This window comes from Zeus faber, assembly GCF_960531495.2.
Source record: "Zeus faber genome assembly, chromosome: 19".
NCBI lineage: Eukaryota > Metazoa > Chordata > Actinopteri > Zeiformes > Zeidae > Zeus > Zeus faber.
The window spans coordinates 4,824,689-4,844,688 of record NC_137206.1 but is presented as its reverse complement, the minus strand read 5'-3'; the positions used below and the strand labels follow the sequence as shown (position 1 = coordinate 4,844,688).

The window sequence follows — 20,000 nt, the reverse complement described above, 5'->3', positions numbered from 1 at the left end:
TATTCAAACCTAATCAAATCAAATCTAATCAAATCTAATCTAATCTAAATTATTCGAATCCAATCTAATCTAATCGAATTTAATCTCATGTAATCGAAATTATTCTAATCTAATCTAATCACCTGTACTCTACTATAATCTAATCTAATTAAATCGAATCAACTGTACTCTACTGTAAACTAATCTAACCTAATCTAATCTAATCTAATCTAATCTCATCTAATATAATATAATTTAATTGAATTCAATCTAATTTAATGTCATCGAATTGTATCAACTTCATTCTAGTGTAATCCAATCTAATCTAATCTAATCTAATCAACGTGACGTGGAGTGATGCGTTTTGTGTTTGCATCAACCACGGAGTGACTAATCAGGAAGCAGGTATAATTAAGCCCCGCCCCCACGACCCAATGCCAGGTGGAATGAAGAACAATTGAATGTATTTGTCCCTTTAGAGCCTCCGTACTGGTGTGTTTACTAACCCTCCACATTGAATAAAGTACAACACGTTCAAATCGAAGTATTAAATACTTCTGTTTTTATAAACATGAATTAAGTATAGCTTCAAAAAAGGAGTACTATGAGGAAAATCCAAAATAACAATACTGCGGTGAGATTTCAAAATAAGAGCGCCATCGCGAGACTTCAAAACGATAATACTGCAGCGAAATTTCGAAATAACAGTAGTATGGTGAAACTTCAGTACAACAGTACTGAAACTTCTAAATGACATGAGATTACGTCATTAATCAGAGCATCTTACAATGATACATACACCAATGGACGCAGCATCAGGAGCAGCTTGGGGTTCAGTGTCTTGCTCAAGGACACTTCAGCATGCTACCAGGAGGAGCCAGGGATCGAACCCGCTCTACCTCCTGAGCCACTGCCCCCTAAATAATAGTACTATGGTGAGACTTCAAAATAGGAGTACTGTGGGAAGAATTCAAAATAACAGCACTTTGATGAGACTTCAAAATAAGAGTAGTGCAGTGACAGTTCTAAATAACAGTCATGTGGTAGGACTTCAAAATAAGAGTACTTCTATGAAACTTCCAAATAAATGTACTGTGGCGAGACTTAAAAATACGAGTAGTGCAGTGAGATCATAATTAGAGTAGTGCTGTGGGAAGGTAGAAGGGCGTACCTGTGGGCATCCAGCCGCTGGCCGCCGAGCTCCTGGTGTCTCCGTGGAGCCAATCGAAGTCGTCATCTTTGGACTGAATGAAACCACAGTCAGAGGAGTCTGATACACACCCTGTCGGAAAGGACACACTGGTTACACACATAGCACACACTGGTTACATGGTGACAAAAACTGCTGTCTTCATGTGTGTGTGTGTATGTGTGTGTGTGTGTGTGTTATAGTGTGTTTTGTGTGTATATGTTTGCATGTGTGTATTTGTCATAGTGTGTGTGTGTGTGTGTGTGTGTGTGTGTGTCGTAGTGTAAGTGTGTGTCCTAACAGTGCAGCAGTATTTTTAGTGACACTGGGGGTTTTGATGCCTGTCAGCCCTTTCATGTAATAAAGCCACCGAGCGTGGAATCCACGCTCTGAATGAGAGGGTGAGTGTGTGTGTGTGTGTGTGTGTGATCTAGCAGTGTTGACATTAAATGTCCAGAAGGTTCATTCTTTTGTTTAACAGAAGGCGTTTACACACGCGCACGCACACACACACACACACACACACACACACACACACACACACACACACACACACACACACACACACACACACACACACACACACACAACACACACCCTGGGGCATTGTGTGATCTCATCAACAGATTGTCATCGTGAGGTTGAAAACACACTTTGCAATCTGTTTCCTAAGATCATAAAACACACACACACACACACACACACACACTGTCACTGTGTGTACTTGCACAGTTGTGTTACTGCAGCTGTAATGGAAACACCACATTATCTTCATGGAGTTAAACTTCTGAAGACCAGACCTGGTTTCTCCTCCACCCTTCCATACAACTCCACCCGACTGACCTTGGGGTCCAAACTGCACCACACAAGAGACACCAGAGATTCATCACCATGGCAGCCGCAGTAAACAGGCACATACTCTTTCTATTTTGAGTTTGATGATGGAAATAAATACAGAGATGTTTGGACAGAGCAAGAACCCAAATGGAGCAACTACTTCCTGTTAGTAACCACACCACTTCCTGTCAGTAACCCCACTACTTCCTGTCAATAACCCCACTACTACTTTCTGTCAGTCACTCCACTACTACCTCCTGTCATTCACCCCATTACTACTTCCTGTCAACCACCCCACTACTACCCCCATCAGTCACCCCACTACTACTTCCTGTCAGCCACCCCACCACTACTTCCTGTCAGCCACCCCACTACTACTTCCTGTCAGCCACCCCACTACAACTTCCTGTCAGCCACCCCACTACTACTTCCTGTCAGCCACCCCACTGCTACTTCCTGTCAGTCACCCCACCACTACTTCCTGTCAGCCATCCCATTACTACTTCCTGTCAGCCACCCCACTACTACTTCCTGTCAGTCACCGGACTACTACTTCCTGTCAGTCACCCCACCACTACTTCCTGTCAGCCACCCCATTACTACTTCCTGTCAGCCACCCCACTACAACTTCCTGTCAGCCACCCCACTACTACTTCCTGTCAGCAACCCCACTACTACTTCCTGTCAGCCACCCCACTACAACTTCCTGTCAGCCACCCCACTACTACTTCCTGTCAGCCACCCCACTACTACTTCCTGTCAGCCACCCCACTACAACTTCCTGTCAGCCACCCCACTACTACTTCCTGTCAGCCACCCCACTGCTACTTCCTGTCAGTCACCCCACCACTACATCCTGTCAGCCACCCCACTACTACTTCCTGTCAGCCACCCCACTACTACTTCCTGTCAGCCACCCCACTGCCACTTTCTGTCAGCCACCCCACTACTACTTCCTGTCAGCCACCCCACTACTACTTCCTGTCAGTCACCCCACTGCCACTTTCTGTCAGCCACCCCACTACTACTTCCTGTCAGCCACCCCACTACTACTTCCTGTCAGCCACCCCACCCCTACTTCCTGTCAGCCACCCCATTACTACTTCCTGTCAGCCACCCCACTGCTACTTCCTGTCAGCCACCCCACTGCTACTTCCTGTCAGTCACCCCACCCCTACTTCCTGTCAGCCACCCCATTACTACTTCCTGTCAGCCACCCCACTGCTACTTCCTGTCAGCCACCCCATTACTACTTCCTGTCAGCCACCCCATTAACTAGCCCTGCAGGAAGGATCCTGTTCACAAAAGAACAGAATAGAAACACCCAGAATAACGAATGCTCTGTCACCTCCACCAGCCTCCACCCAACGGTGTCCACTAGCCTCCACCCAACACCCACCACACCCTAGCCTCCACCCACCAGCCCACCACCCATACACAGTTGATAGTGGTAAAGAACTTCCATCGTCTTTCTGTGTAACGTTAGTAATTCATCATCATGTGTGTATTGATTTGCAGTTGGTGACCTGCTGCACTGATCAATACATACCTCTTCCTCCACCTCCTCTCTTCTCCTCCTCCACCTCCCCTGTCCTCCTCCTCTCCTCATCCCCTCTCCTCCTCTTCCTCCCCCACTTCCTTCTCCTCTTCCTCTCCTCCTCCTCCTCCACCTCCTGCCCTCACCTCCTCCAACTACTCCTCTCCACCTCTTTTTCTCCTCCTCCTCTCCTCCTTCTCAACATCCTCTTCCCCTCTCCTCGTCCACCACCCCTCCAGCACCTCCCCCTCCTCCTCTCTCCTCCTTTTCCACCTCCTTCTCCTCTCCTCCTTCTCCACCCCCTTCCCCTCTCCTCCTCTTCCTCTTCCTCCTAATCTCCACCTCCTTCTGCTCTTCCCTGTCTCCTCCTCCTCCTCTCTTCCATCTCCACCACCTCCTTTTCCCCCCCTCTCATCCTCCCCTCCTCCTCTACCCCCTCCGCTCCACCTCCTTCTCCTCTTCCCTTTCTCCACCTCCCCTCCTCCCCTCTCCTCCTCCACCTCCTCTTCCTCTCTCCTCCTCCTCCTCCTCCTCCTCCTCTCTCATCCTTCATCCATCACTGTGTTTCCCTGGCACTAGGGGGCGATAGAGTTATGTTCATATCTATAATCATATTTCATATCATATTTTGTAAATCAGGTCCATTCACCACAACAAACATTTATTTCTCATCTTGTGCCCAAGCTGGTGTCCAATGTAGGGGGCGTGGCTTATCAGTCAGGTGACTTAGTGGCTGTGCTCTGATTGGCTGCTACAGGGAAAAGCCTCAGATCGGCTTCACATGGAGCAGGTGGAGGTTTTGACGTGTTTTTAACATGTTTTGAGTTCAAATGTCAAAATATTTCGCAGTACTATGTCATCATATTGAATATTATTGTGTAATAATATTATTATATTAGAATTTAACATATGATTATTTTCATATATTAAGTTTCATATATCGACTATTATCATATTTGGTATCATTATATTATTATGTTTGATATTATAAGATTATACTTGATGTTATTATTTATATTTTATATCGCACCTCACTCTCTGGTCAAGCTGTTTTATGCGTGTGTGTGTGTTTTAGTGTGTGTATGTGTGTGTTTTAGTGTGCGTGTGTGTGTGTCTGTCTGTCTGTCCTCCAGTATCTCCTCCCTCCATCATCATATCCCAGCATGCACTGGGATGTTAACGCCTGGAATCTGGTGGTTGACGCCCTTGTCCAATTAGGGTGCAGCGTTTATTTGGAGAGCGGCCATGACACTTCCAGTTCCAAGCAAAACCTCCCAGATGATGCATAATCAGCTTAGACACACACCCACACAGACACACACACACACACACACACACACACACACACACACACACACACACACACACACACACACTACGACATACACACTCACCAAAACACACACACATACACACACAAAACACACAAATACACACTAAAACACACACAGAGCTTTCTTGTTTCACACTGCTCTAACACTGAGTGACCACATGCATGTTAAATACTCTGCACACGCACACACACACACACACACACACACACACACACACACAGACACACACACACACACACACACACACACACACACACAGTGTGTGAATAAGTTTGACAGAACTGATGTTTCAATTTATAATAATAATATAATAACTGATTTGAAATCCTACTAAAACACACTAATAAGGTTGTCATGGTGATGTACCGCACCATCAATTACATCTAAAATGCAATGAAATTAAATAATAAAATAAAAATTTTTTTTTTAAATATAATCAAAATACTAAACAATTGTTTTTGTCCAAAACACTAGAAGCATCGGTTTAAAGCTGGTTTGAAACTGGTTTGAAGCTGGTTTGAAGCTGGTTTGAAGCTGGTTTGAAGCCGGTTTTGAGCCGATTTGAAACCAATTCGAGGCCGATTAGAAGCTGGTTTGTAGCCAGTTTGAAACCAGTTTGAAGCCGATTAGAGGACAGTTTGAAGACGATTTGAAACTGATTGAATACTGATTTGAAGCTGGTATGAAACTGGTTTAGAGAACACACAAACACAACAACACAAAAATAAAGAATGCAACAACACATAAACAACACATAAACAGCATGGTACACAACAACAGAAATACAACAACACAAAAAGAACAGCAACACAACAACAACACGGAACACAACAACACAAACACAACAACAGAAATACAACAACACAAAAAGAACGCAAACACAACAACAACAACAACACGGAACACAACAACACAAACACAACAACATAATCCCAACAACACAAGAAGAACACGGAACACAGACACAACAACACAATAATAAAAACACAACAACACAAAAACAACACAAACACAACAACACAAAAACAATACAAAGACAACAACAAAACCACAACAACAACAAAAACACAACAACAAAACAAAAACTCAACAACACAAACACAACAGCACAAATATAACAACACAAGCACAACAACATAAACACAACACAAGCACGACAAGAACACAAAAACAATGAGACAAACACAACAATGACACAAACACAACAACTACAAAAACATAACAACACTGTGGCAGTTCTGCAACCAAACGCCACCCAAGTGGCGTTTTCAGGGCCCTCCAGCACAGAGACAGACCATGGGGGGTTGTTAACACCAGTTTATTGTGGAGAGGGGGCCAGGTGGAACAAGCCAGGAGCAGATAGAACATGTCACAACAGGGCTCCTCTCCTGAGTGAGTGTGGGGACGGTGGTTTTACCTGCTGCTTGTTAGCCCAACCAATGAGCAACAGGTATGCAGCCACCCTAACCCAATCACCTAGATCCAGGTCAGGTGTGGCTGCTCAACCAGACCATCCCCACACCACAAACACAAACACAACAATGACAACTAAATAAACACAACAACAAGTAAATAAACACAACAACAACACAAACACAAAAATGCAAACAAAACAACAACATTTACAACAACACAAACACAACAACATAAACATGACAACACAAACACAACATGGAGGTATTTCTCAGTAAATCTCTGCAGCAGGTTCCACACGACATCCTGAGCATCATGTTGTCATGGTGATAAAGATCAATAAGTTGATTCATATCAAAAGTCACCCCCCCCGAACACACACACACCAAGACATCATTTTCAGAGGACATGCGCACACACACACGCACACGCACACGCACACACACACACACACACACACACACACACAGACACACAGACACACACACACACACACACACACACACACACACACACACACAGACACACACACACACACACACACACAGACACACACACACACACACACACACCATCTCAGACAGAGGCTGCAGCTGAATCCTAAACAGCAGATCGACCTCAAACAAACACATGAATATGATTACACTGTGTGTGTGTGTGTGTGTGTGTGTGTGTGTGTGTGTGTGTGTGTGTGTGTGTGTGTGTGTGTGAGTGAGACAGTGTAGGTGAGCTTCAGATGAATTGTTTTTGTGAAGGAAGAAGAATAAAAGTGATGATATTTCATATTTAATTCTCTCGTCTTCGACCCAATCACAGTGATTGATACGTTTGGTCCGATCAGGAGATATGGGGCCGTGACTGGAACATAGTGCATTGTGGGGGATGTGGGTTGGGCCGCCCCGTTGGCATTAGGTTATTCTCAGAGATAGAGGGGAGGAGGATGGAGAACCGACACACAGGTTAGTGTCACTTCCTTTATTCTGAAAGTCAGAAGGTGCCTTTCTACTTCCTGTCTACTGCATTTGTACTTCCTGTCTACTTACTTTCTACTTTCTACTTTCTACTCTACACACACACACACACACACACACACACATACACACACACACACACTCACACAGAAACACACACACACACACACACACACACACACACACACACACACACACACACACATATATATATATATATATATACAACTCTTACATGCGGAGCAATTATTTGCTCCATTCAGGCGTCACTAACGTGTTCTCTGATCTGATGTGCGATACAGCTACAGAGTGTAGGTGTGTGTGTGTGTGTGTGTGTGTGAGTGTGTGTGAGTGTGTTGCGTGTGTGTGCGTGTGTGGTGCGTGTGTACATGTGTGGTGTGTGTATGTGTGTGATCGAATGTGACAGCAGAAAAATAGAGCAAAAGATGGGTCCTGTCACACACACACACACACACTGAGTGATGTGGCCGGTGGCATTTAGTTGACAAGCTCGCATTGTGACACACACACACACACACACACACACACACACACACACACTGTGGTGACCGCGAGCATCACAATGTGTGTGTGTGTGTTGCTCTGTGTGCGTGTGTCTTGTTCTGTGTGTGTTGTTCTCTGTGTGTGTGTTGTTCATTTTGTGTGTGTTGTTCTGTTTGTGTTGTTCGGGGATGGTAGCTCAGGCGGTAGAGCTGGTGGTCTAGTCATCTAAAGGTTGCTGGTTGGATCCCAGGCTCCTCCTGCTAGCATGCTGTAGTGTCCTTGAGCAAGACACTTAACCCCTCATTGCTCCTGATGGCTGCGTCCGTCGGTGTTTGAACAATTGTAAGTCGCTTTGGATAAAAGCGTCTGATCAATGACGAAATGTAAAAATGTAAATGTTCTGTGTGTTGCTCTGTGTGCGTGTGTCTTGTTCTGTGTGTTGTTCATTTTGTGTGTGTTGTTCTGTTTGTGTTGTTCTGTGTGTGTGTGTGTGTGTGTTGCTCTGTGTGCGTGTGTCTTGTTCTGTGTGTGTTGTTCTCTGTGTGTGTGTGTTGTTCATTTTGTCTGTGTTGTTCTGTTTGTGTGTTTGTGTTGTTCTGTGTGTGTGTGTGTGTTGTTATGTGTGTGTGTGTGTGTGTTTGTGTGATGTGTGTGTGTTGTCCTGTCTATGTGTTTGTGATTTGCTGTGTGTGTGTGTGTGTGTGTTTGTGGTGTGTGTGTTGTTCTGTGTGCGTGTTTGTGATTTTCTGTGTGTGTGTGTGTGAGTGCGTGTGTTATGATCATTAGGATCAACAGTAATTGGAAGCTAATAGTTAGCGCTGCTCGTGAACTCGCCCTCGGCCGAAACATGAATAATGCAGCGAGTGCTACACCGCCGCTGGCAGTTTGTGTGTGAGTGTGTGTGTGTGTGTGTGTGTTTGTGTGTGAGTGTGTGTGTGCGTGTGTGTTTGTGTGTGTGTGGGGGGGGGGGGTGGTGGGGGGGTGTTGACTTGAGGCTTCTGGTGGTTTTGGAATAATATGATAATTATTAGTAATTATCTGTAAAACACAAAACACACAGTCAGACCTGCTTTAGGCTCCGCCCTCTGGCAAGGACAGCAGAAAAAGGAGGAGGAGGAGGAGGAGGAGGAGGAGGAGGAGATGCTTCCTCCTCATGACACAGTAGAACAGAACACTATGAAACGTAATTCAGAATAATCCTGAAGTCAACAGATGGACACACACGCACACACACACACACACACACACACACACACACACACACACACACACACACACACACACACACACACACACACACACACACACACACACAGTGTGACCTACATCTGCAGATCTTTGTGGAAATGTTTTTATTCTGGATTCACATTCACTTCCCAGGTTCCTTCTGGGATGAACACGTTTGTTCTTCTTATTGAGTGACTCAACTTTCCATCATCACTGCTCCCCCTGCTGGAAGTGATGGGTTAGTGCATCACCACAGCCAGTTTGCGTTATAATTCATTTCAGTGGTACTAGAAGTACTGCTGGTAGTAGAGGTACCGCTGGTGCTAGAGGTACTCCTGGTACTAGAAGTACTGCTGGTAGTAGAGGTACCGCTGGTGCTAGAGGTACTGCTGGTAGTAGAGGTACCGCTGGTGCTAGAGGTACTGCTGGTACTAGAGGTACCACTGGTGCTAGAGGTGCTGCTGGTACTAGAGGAGAGGTACTGCTGGTACTAGAGGTATTGCTGGTGCTAGAGGTACTGCTGCTGCTAGAGGTACCCCTGGTGCTAAAGGTATTGCTGGTGCTTGAGGTACTGCTGGTACTTGAGGTACTGCCGGTGCTAGAGGTACTGCTGGTGCTATAGGTATTGCTGGTGCTCGAGGTACTGCTGGTACTAGAGGTACTGCTGGTACTAGAGGCACTGCTGGTACTAGAGGTATTGCTGGTGCTCGAGGTACTGCTGGTACTAGAGGTACTGCTGGTACTAGAGGTATTGCTGGTGCTAGAGGTACTGCTGGTACTAGAGGTACTGCTGGTACTAGAGGTACTGCTGGTATTAGAGGTATTGCTGGTGCTAGAGGTACTGCTGGTAGTAGAGGTACCGCTGGTGCTAGAGGTACTGCTGGTACTAGAGGAGAGGTACTGCTGGTACTAGAGGTATTGCTGGTGCTAGAGGTACTACTGGTACTACAGGTACTGCTGGTGCTAGAGGTACTACTGGTGCTAGAGGTATTGCTGGTACTAGAGGTACTACTGGTGCTAGAGGTATTGCTGGTGCTAGAGGTATTAATGGTGCTAGAGGTACTTCTGGTTCTAGAGGAGAGGTACTGCTGGTGACAGAGGTACTGCTTGTACTAGAGGTACTTGTAGTACAAGCACACTTGCACTGTTAACACACCTGCTGCATTTACACACAACACACGTTTACACAACACACACACACACAACACACACACACATGGCAGCAGAAATGTCAAGGATGGCACCTTGACAGCTATTTGGCACACACACACTAAAATACACTAAACTACACATGCACGCACGCACATACACACACACACACACACACACACTAAAATACACCAAAATATGCACACACACCCACACACACACACACTGAAATTCACTAACATACACACACACACACTAAAATACGCACACACACACACACACACACACACACACACACACACACACACACACACCACCTTATGATCTCCCTGGTCAAGAGAAGGTCAACACTAACCTGAAGGAGAGAGAGAGACAGGGAGACAGAGAGAGAGAGAGAGACAGAGAGAGAGAGACAGAGAGAGAGACAGAGAGAGAGACAGAGAGACAGAGAGAGACAGAGAGAGAGAGACAGGGAGACAGAGAGAGAGAGAGAGAGACAGAGAGAGAGAGAGACAGAGAGAGAGAGACAGAGAGAGAGACAGAGATTTTGATTTAATTATTCTTCTTTATTTCAACATTTTCTCCAGTTCACAGTTGCAGACATTAAAACAACAATCTGTTCGATAAAAGCTCTAAAGGTTAAAATCAGACTGGAAGCACGAGTCGTCCTCCACCAGGGAACAGATGACTGGTGGTCATTAAAACACCACCGCTTGATGAAGACATCCAGACTCTTCATCAAGCTGTGAAAGTTAAAATCGATGAAGACTCTGGCCCTGACCAACGCCACAAACACTTTTCCTAAAACACTTTCCTTAGAGAGAGAGAGAGGGAGGGGGGGTGCGGTTATTTTTAAAAACCCTTTATTTACATATTTTCAATAGACAACCACATGAGTTCATAAAAACAACAAAACAACAACAAAAGAAACAAACAGACAAATAAAGAAACAAACAAACAAACAGACAAACAGACCGTGAGGAAGTCATTTAAGCAGCAATGATCTTTTTCCTGGTGCTTTAAAGGTGTGGATAAAAAAAACAAACAACCTGGGTCAGCACTAGAGCTACAGAGCGGGCGGCTGCTCGCAGAACAGTGCTTTTATTTCACATCCAGGTTATTTTATCTAACGTCTGCTTACTGAAGGAAACCCTGCGTGACGGGGACACTTTCTCCGTCACTCTCTCCACCATCACCCCCTCTCCATGCGTCATGTGTTGGAACACAATCTTAAGGAGTCTACCAGTTGTGCCCCGCCCCTCCGTGCCCCGCCCGTCCGTGCCCCGCCCCCACACTGTTTTAACTTATTTTATACATGTAAATATATATTTATCTTTCCTCATTGACATGTTGTACATTTTATCTGTTTTATCTTCTTATTGTAATAAACACTGACTGACAAAAAAAAACAAAAAAAAAAAACGACTTCTGGACCTTCACACAGCATCCAACTCCTCCAATTTCGGGGGCCGCTCTCGCATTCTCCATTTAAGAAGAGAGCGCATTTTTTTGAAGTGAAGTCAGGAGGAAGTCAAATCAGTTAGAAACAGGTTGAAGCGCAGGCCACGCCTTCCCGTCCTCCTGGAGACACCGCCTCCACGCCGCACCACCGGCACCGGTGAGGTCGCGCTGAAAGCCAAGACGTTGCGATCCTGCTGTGTGGATCAGCCCCCTGTCCTCCTTCCTCTTTTGGTAAAAATAAAACACTTGGAGATTCCCAGTGGAGTTTGTCCCAAAAAAAAAAAAAATTAACCACGAGACACTGAGTTCTCCTCGTCAGACCTGCGGGCGGCTCCAGAGCGCCCGGCGCCACAGGGACCGCCGGGTCGGTGACGATCAGAACTCTTCCTCCTCCTCCCCTTTCTCGGTCACTCCTTCTCGTTTCTCTCCATCGTCTGTTGGTTTCCGAGACAAACTCCCGAATATTTAAATCCAGTCCTACTCCGGCTGAGACCTCCCGGTAGTTTAGGGAGCCCGGTGGGCCGGCTCCCAACAGCTGACGCGCCGCTCTTCTCCCAATTCACCCTTGCGGCCGAAATGGTTCCAAAATCTTTCTACCACTTTTACAATGTCCTCTTTGTTGTTTGTTTTGTTTTGTTTGTTGTCTCTGTGAGGACAGTGACAGCGTCAGCACAGGCCGATACAACATCTTTCCTGCTACAACCTGGTAAAAGCAGCCCTTCTAAAACACTTTGGATCTTTTGGAACATGGGCTCAATGGAGAGTGAGGTCGACATGCCAGATAACGAGCCGCCCTGTGGGATCCCCCTGTGCACATTAAAAAGCCCGACTCAGACCCCCAGGGGTCTTGAGCACACTCTCAACGCCCTGATACAAAACCTTGATCTTAACAGTGTGACCTGGGTTGAGAACGAGCTTTTCCACAAGTATTGATGCTCGACCCTATCGAACGCCGTTTGCTGGTCCAGGGAAATGAGACCCGTCGCTGGACCCAACGAACTAGAGACGAAGCCCAGACGTCCCGAATCAGTGAGATACCGTCTCGGACGGAGCGAGAAGGCACGCAGCGCGCCTGCTCCGGATCCATGACCTCTGCCATGACCTCCCTCTGTCCGTCTCTTTGCCAGAACCTTGGACAGGAGCTTGTAGTCCGTGCCGAGCAGAGATACCGGGCGCCGGCTCTCTACGTCTTGGAGGTTGCCTTTTTGTGGTAAAAGGGTTAAAACCACCCTCCTGCAGCTCAGAGGCAAAACCATTTTATGAAAAACTTTTATTCATTTGTTTATTTCCTCCCCAAAAGTTTTTAAAAACTCTGCAGGAAGCTCATCTACGTCTGTGGCCTCGCCCCATGTACAGCTGGTCTGGAGCCAGTGGCCCCTCCACCTCTGTGCCGGTCTCCTCGGAGACCTGGGGCCGGTTGCTGCAGAAGGCCTTGGTCCTCCTCAGGTTGAGTGCAGCTCTCCGTGCGTCGCTCTGGATCCAAGCTCCTGTCCACTGAGCCCCAGGCCTGGACGGCTCTGCTTTCCCCCTTTGTCTTCTTCGAGTCGCCCCCCACGGTTCAGCCTGCCAACCGCGGATCCATCGCAACATTTAACCATCCCAGTGAAGTACGCTGTACTGCCGCTGTCACTTTTTAAAGTCATAATTCCATAAATGTGGAGGCAGAGTTGCAGTGAAAAGAAGAGAAAGACAGAAAAGACAGAACATGAAGAAGGTATCACGCGTGTCTTACATTGCACTTTCATCTAACAATTGAGTGTTGAATATTTTATGTATTTTAAGCTTTTACTGAAACATTGGACATTTTGAATGTTGTTTTCATTTAAGACCGTGGGCAAAAGTTCCTTGAAGTGTTTTACAGAATAAATGTTTCCCTTTATCAAATTTTTTAAATTTTCACTGATCTGAAAAATGAAGCGATCCGTGACTTTCGTGATCCGTTGCATCCCTAATGTTCAGCAGCCAAAGACAAAGCTGTAAAACTCAGAGAGAATAACCCGCCCCGCTGGTTGAGGTCATGTGGCCCCGCCCACTCACTCTTCCAGCCCGTCTCATTAAGAATCACTGTGGGTTTCTTGGATAAAAGTGACATCAGTTCTCTATTGTTTTCAAGTCTGGAACAGACATTAAAACTAAAGATAATAATTAAAAAAAAAAAAAAAAAAAAAAAAAAAAATAAAAAATAATAATAATAATAATAATAATAATAATAATAATAATAATAATAATAATAACAACAGACATTAAAACTAAAGATAATAATAATAACAGACATTAAAACTAAAGATAATAATAATAATAATAATAATAATAATAATAATAATAATAATAATAATAAAGTCTGGAACAGACATGCTCTTTTCCTTGTGTCTCTAGCTCCATTTAGGTTGAGAGTTCCTGCTCTAAAACCAGGCATTGTAAAAAAGGCAGAGAGACAGGAGACAGTGGGACAGGAGAGAGTGAGACAGAAGAGAGCGATACAGAAGAGAGAGCGACAGAAGTGAGTGAGACAGGAGAGAGTGAGACAGGAGAAGAACTGAGGCTTTGTGCTGTGTCTGTGTCGTCTCCATTGCTGGGTTGTAATTTCACCTTTTGTACAAACGTCTTTAATCTGCAGGCTCCTGATCTGCAAAAGCAGCTTTTTCTTTGCTCCTCATCTGGGTTCTGACTGAGGCAACAGACAACAAACAACAAACAACAAACAACAAACAACAAATAACTCCTTGTCCTCAAAAAGACCTTTACGTCCTTCTGCTTTTTTCTTTTCTGCAGGAACTGCCTCATTTTATGCTGCTATAAGCACCTCTGGTCGTCCGGTTGCAGGGCCCTTGTCACTGGGTCTGGCTCTCACTCTCAGCAGGTTCCTCCTCCATCCTGGAGTCTGACTCCATCTTTTTTTCCCGGTTTTCCATTTTTTCCACCTCTGAGCCGATGTGACTGTTGCTTTTCCCCTTTAGACGAGGTTTGGTACGTAGGGACTCCTCCTCCATCATCCCCATCGACTCCTCCTCCATCGTCTCCATTGACGCCTCCTCCATCACCTCCTCATCCTCACTGCCTCCTCTCGGCACCGCTCTGACCACAGTAGCAGTCCTCCATTTCTCCCTCCTCCCCGACTGCACCTTCTGCCTCTCCACCAGCGTCTCCCTGGGCTCCTGCAGCGCCGTCACCCAGACCCACCTCAGTAACTACATCAGTAGCTTCACACGATGATGTCACGGCCTCCTTCTGTCCTGTCGATTGGTCGCCCGCTACCTGGGTGTGACCCTGCTGGTCCCTCGTTCCCTCCCTTCCTGGACGAGCTGTAACCAGGTGCCTCCTCACCACGCCCAAAGCACTTTGTCGACTCAGATGTAACGTACAGATCGTAGTGAAAATCATCTCAAATCATCTCATTTGTTCATGTGCATTGCACGTGTGTTCAGATCTTGGTTCCGCTCGGATCAGGTGATTTCATCAGGACGACATTTTGCTCTCTGATCAGACTCTCATCACTTGCAAACATTGGACATTGTGTGACATTGGACAGAGTCACCCTCAATGCTGCACCACCAGCACCACCAGCACCCCCAGCACCCCCAGAATCCCCAGCACCACCAGCACCACCAGCACCCCCAGCAACAACACACTCACACACCCTCAGTAAGTTGTTGACACAGCAGGTATCAACATGAAACTCCTGTTTAAACAGGACAGACAGAGTATCAAGTATTCTATGAGTACTAATACTAGGATCCACGTTCCTTCATGTTCCTTCACGTTCCTCCATGTTCCTTCAAAGAACTGGAGACTATAGGTTCGGTCCAGGTTCAGTCCTGGTCCAGGTTGGGTCCAGGTTCAGTCCTGGTTTGGTCCAGGTTCTGTACAGGGTCCTAGTTTACAGCTTTCTCTAAATTAAGTTAAGTTCTAAAATGGCCGCCACCCGCTTTACACCCTCTCTCTCTCTCTCTCTCTCTCTTAAACCCTCTTAGCAGCGACCAATCCCGGAGGAGCTTCTTGGTATCCCACGGTTACGCTCTGACACACATTCAACCAATCATTAATCAGAGTCTGGTGACACAGTGTGGAGTAGATCAGCCTGAGGCCGTGCACACACACACACACACACACACACACACACACACACACACACACACACACACACACACACACACACACACACCTTGACCCAGAAAGACTTGAGGAAGCCGCAGTTTCCATCTGTTGCATTTCTGTTTCTGGCCACCAGGGCCCCACACTGACTTCTCCAAGTGGGAACCATGCGTCAGCTGTTGGTTGCCAAGACTGACAAAATGGTTGCCAAATTTGTATCATTTCACGATTGAGGGATTATTCGCTGGGGCTCAGCAACATGAGCCCTTATTATGGGATGTTTTTAAAACTACTTGTTCCTGGTTTCAGGGAGACTGCTCCTTTTGGAAAACATATGAAAAGTGTTTGACAACAGGGCAACCAGACCCCATGGGATGGTTGCCAACAGCCCAAATCTGGGTTCCCAGGGCAACTGGGCAATCGTTCTAGTGGAGCGCTGAGAACAGTGCAGCTCTGTGAGCAGCATCACACGGAACTGGATCCTTTCAACACTTTCAAAATGTGCATCACGATGAAGGCATCCACCCCACCGGGCACGTGCAGAGTGGGGGGCGGAGGGGGCCCGAGCACCTGGCCCTTTGCCCCATGGGGCCCTTTTATCAGGCGAGTGAATGGGCCTGTGATCTACAACTAGTTTATAGTATTATATATATATATATATATATAGTATATAGTACCAATATAACCAATATGACCAGTTCAACCAGTTCAATGAGTATAATCAATAAAACCAGTGCAACAAGATTAACCAATACAACCAGTATAGCCAGTATGCCCAGTATAACCTGCTAAACAAATTAAACCTGTAGAACCAGTATAACCGGCACAACCAGTACAGCCAGTACAACTACTTTAACCGGTATACCCAATTTACCCAATGTAACCAGTTAAATCAGTTTAACCTGTTAAACCAGTATAACCAGTATAACCAATATAACCAGTTAAGCTGATTAAATCTGTACAACCAGTATAACCTGTTCAACCTGGATAACCGATATAACCGGTACAACCAGTACAGCCAGTTTAAACAGTATACCCAATATAACCAGTTAAATCAGTTTAACCGGTTAAACCAGTATAACCAGTACAACCAATTACACTAGTTTAACCAGTATAACCAGTACAACCAGTAATACCAGTATAACATGTATAACTATTTCCTGCGTGTGATGGTAATAACTTCTTTTGAGCCAAAGTTTTATAACCTACGTAGAGATAATATCTATAATAAAAAAGAATGAATATTTACTGTGGTAATATAGGTTAAGTACAAGCTGCAGGCTTAAACAAACACACACACACACACACGCACATGCATACGCACACACACACGCACACACACACACACACACACACACACACACACACACACATGCACACGCACATGCACACGCACTGCCTGTGGTGCAAGACGTTCCCTATGAAGAGATTTCAGATAATTATCATAATGATTATAATAAAGTGAAAATCTTTATTAAATATTTAGTTCATCCTCAGGATATTCCACCACTAACCACGTGAATGGAAAGAAAGGAGAGAAAGAAAGAAAGACAGAGAGAAAGAAGGAGAGAAATAAAGAGAGAAGGAGAGAAAGAAGGAGAGAAATAAAGAGAGAAGGAGAGAAAGAAGGAGAGAAATAAAGAGAGAAGGAGAGAAAGAAGGAGAGAAATAAAGAGAGAAGGAGAGAAAGAAGGAGAGAAATAAAGAGAGAAGGAGAGAAAGAAGGAGAGAAATAAAGAGAGAAGGAGAGAAAGAAGGAGAGAAATAAAGAGAGAAGGCGAGAAAGAAGGAGAGAAATAAAGAGAGAAGGAGAGAAAGAAGGAGAGAAATAAAGAGAGAAGGAGAGAAAGAAGGAGAGAAATAAAGAGAGAAGGCGAGAAAGAAGGAGAGAAATAAAGAGAGAAGGAGAGAAAGAAAGGCAGATGGACAGAAGGAGGAGAGGTGGCAGGATACAAAAGACTGAAAAACTGGAAACATGATATTTAAACCAAGATGAAGATCAGATGTACTCTGCTGGATCCAGAACCAGAGGTCAGAGGTCATCTCACTATCTATCAATCTATCAATCTATCAATCTATCTATCTATCTATCTATCTATCTATCTATCTGTCTATCTGTCTATCTATCTATCTATCTATCTATCTATCTATCTATCTATCTATCTATCTATCTATCTATCTATCTATCTATCTATCTATCTATCTATCTATCTGTCTATCTATCTATCTGTCTATCTATCTATCTATCTATCTATCTATCTATCTATCTATCTATCTGTCTGTCTGTCTGTCTGTCTGTCTGTCTGTCTATCTATCTATCTATCTATCTATCTACAGTATCTAACGGGGAACAGGGCACGACGTGGACTCCTTAAGATTATTTTCCACACATGATGCATGGAGAGGGGGCGCTCAGGGAGAGAGTAACGGAGAAAGTGTAAGTGTTATGCACCTGTTCCCTTCCATAAGGAAACGTAAAACAACCCGAATATAAACCAAAAACACACCGTTCTGGCGCCGATTGCGCCCCCCCCCCCCGTTGACGCGTCACACGCCGCCGGCGAGGGAGACGGGCGCACAGAACGCGCCCCGAGCCCCCCTCTCCGTGCCCGGGCCGGCCCTGCCCGCCGCCCACCGGCCTTTCAGCCTTTCAGGGGAGTGGGGACGGTTGTACCCAGCGAGCCGTGACCCTCGGACACGAGGGGAAATAACCCAGACGTTGGTCCTGACGATCCGCCAGGGTCTCTCCCGGGAGGTTGGCCGCTACCTGACAGCCGGCCACCCCCGACACGGTGAACCACCAGGGCGGATAATGGCCCGCTATTATTGACAGGGTATTTGGGTAGATATACGTAAGTGGTGCGACTGCATGTCCTGAACGTCAACTGGTCAACCCTCGGCGTTTGAAAGACTCGTTTTGGCCTCACCGGTATCGTTTGTATGAGTCCTCGTGGATCATGCTCCCCAGTACCCCGAAGCCGTGCCTCTGCACAGCATGACGGCCAAAATTCGGCCAAAAGTCGGGATTCGGAAGGAAATCCTGACCGACCAGGGCACTCCCTTTATGTCACGTACACTTCAGGAACTCCCCGAGTTATTGGGTGTCCGCTCAATTCGGACCGGCGTTCACCGTCCCCAGGCTGACGTTCTGATGGAGCACTTTAATAAAACGCTGAGAAACACGATTCGGAGGTTGGTCGACGACGACAGCCGTGAGTTGTTGGAACCCCCGAGGTTCACCAGGCCTCCACGGGATTTTCTCCCTTTGAGGTCATTTTTGGCGGGAGGCCCCGGTGGCACTCGCCCTAACTATGGAAAAACTGGGCGGAAGGTCCGCGCACGAGTCTTGGCCGGGCGTTATGGGTATGTGGCAGCTGGGTCACGGCCGCCCCCAACCGGCCGAATTAGTGGCCGAGCGTCGCTCATTGGTCGGATTGGGGACAGGAAGCTCTCTTCAAGTTTGTCCGTCTTGCAGTGAGCGATCAGCGTACGGGCTCGCCAGCCGTGCAGAAGCCCAGACGCAGCGCCGCGAGGCCGAGAAGCCGGCGTTCCTCCGGCGCACTGATTCATTATTTCTATTATTGTTTATCGTTTTGGGCAGAGTGCCCCTCAGTTGATATGATAAAAAGAAAGCCTACGAGCCACACGCCGAAACAAACACGCGGCAAACAGCGCTGAGCCGGTCCTCGCTGCCTGCCTCCTCATTCCCACCCTGCCAGGGGGCCACTCGGCCACATATATACATATATATATATATACATATATATATGTGTGTGTGTGTGTGTGTGTGTGTGTGCATGTAGTTCAGAGGAACTTGCCTGGTTCCACCACACAGATATGAAAGTATATTTCCAGACGCTCGGGGGGTTCAGTGTCTCATTAGCGAAGCAGCAGACGGACGCAGATTAAGTTTCTTTGTTAAACAGACACGATAAGACATTTCTAAGATTTAACCAAAACATTTCTCCCACATCAGATTAGAAAAGTCAGCATGTCTTGGCATTAATACCACGACGTGTGCGTGCGCGTGCGTGTGTGTGTGTGTGTGTGTGTGTGTGTGTGTGTGTGTGTATGTGTGTGTGTGTGTGTGTGTGTAATCCCACAGCAGAGTTGCAATGTGATTAGTGTTGTGGCCCTAATCCCTTATCATATTCATAGGATTATTGTTAGAGACAGTCTGTGTGTGTGTGTGTGTGTGGGTGTGTGGGTGTGGGTGTGTGTTGATGTGTGTGTGTGTGTGTGTGTGTGCGTGTGTGTGTGTGTGTGTGTGTTGGTGTGCGTGGGTGGGTGTGTGTGTGTCTGTGTGT

General features: G+C 46.1%; 1 protein-coding gene across 3 annotated transcripts in view; it reads right to left on the bottom strand.

Annotated features, from left to right (window-relative positions):
- Positions 1-20,000, bottom strand: part of LOC307244880 (receptor-type tyrosine-protein phosphatase mu-like) — a 103,945-nt gene that overhangs the window by 75,065 nt on the left and 8,880 nt on the right. For all 3 annotated transcript variants that reach the window (XR_013844662.1, XM_080020249.1, XM_080020250.1), the window contains exon 2: positions 1,151-1,261. Coding sequence is in view for 2 of the 3 variants with exons in the window: in XM_080020249.1 (XP_079876375.1) it covers positions 1,151-1,261 (111 nt within the window). In the remaining variant the exon portion in view is untranslated. The remainder of the gene's footprint in view (positions 1-1,150; positions 1,262-20,000) is intronic.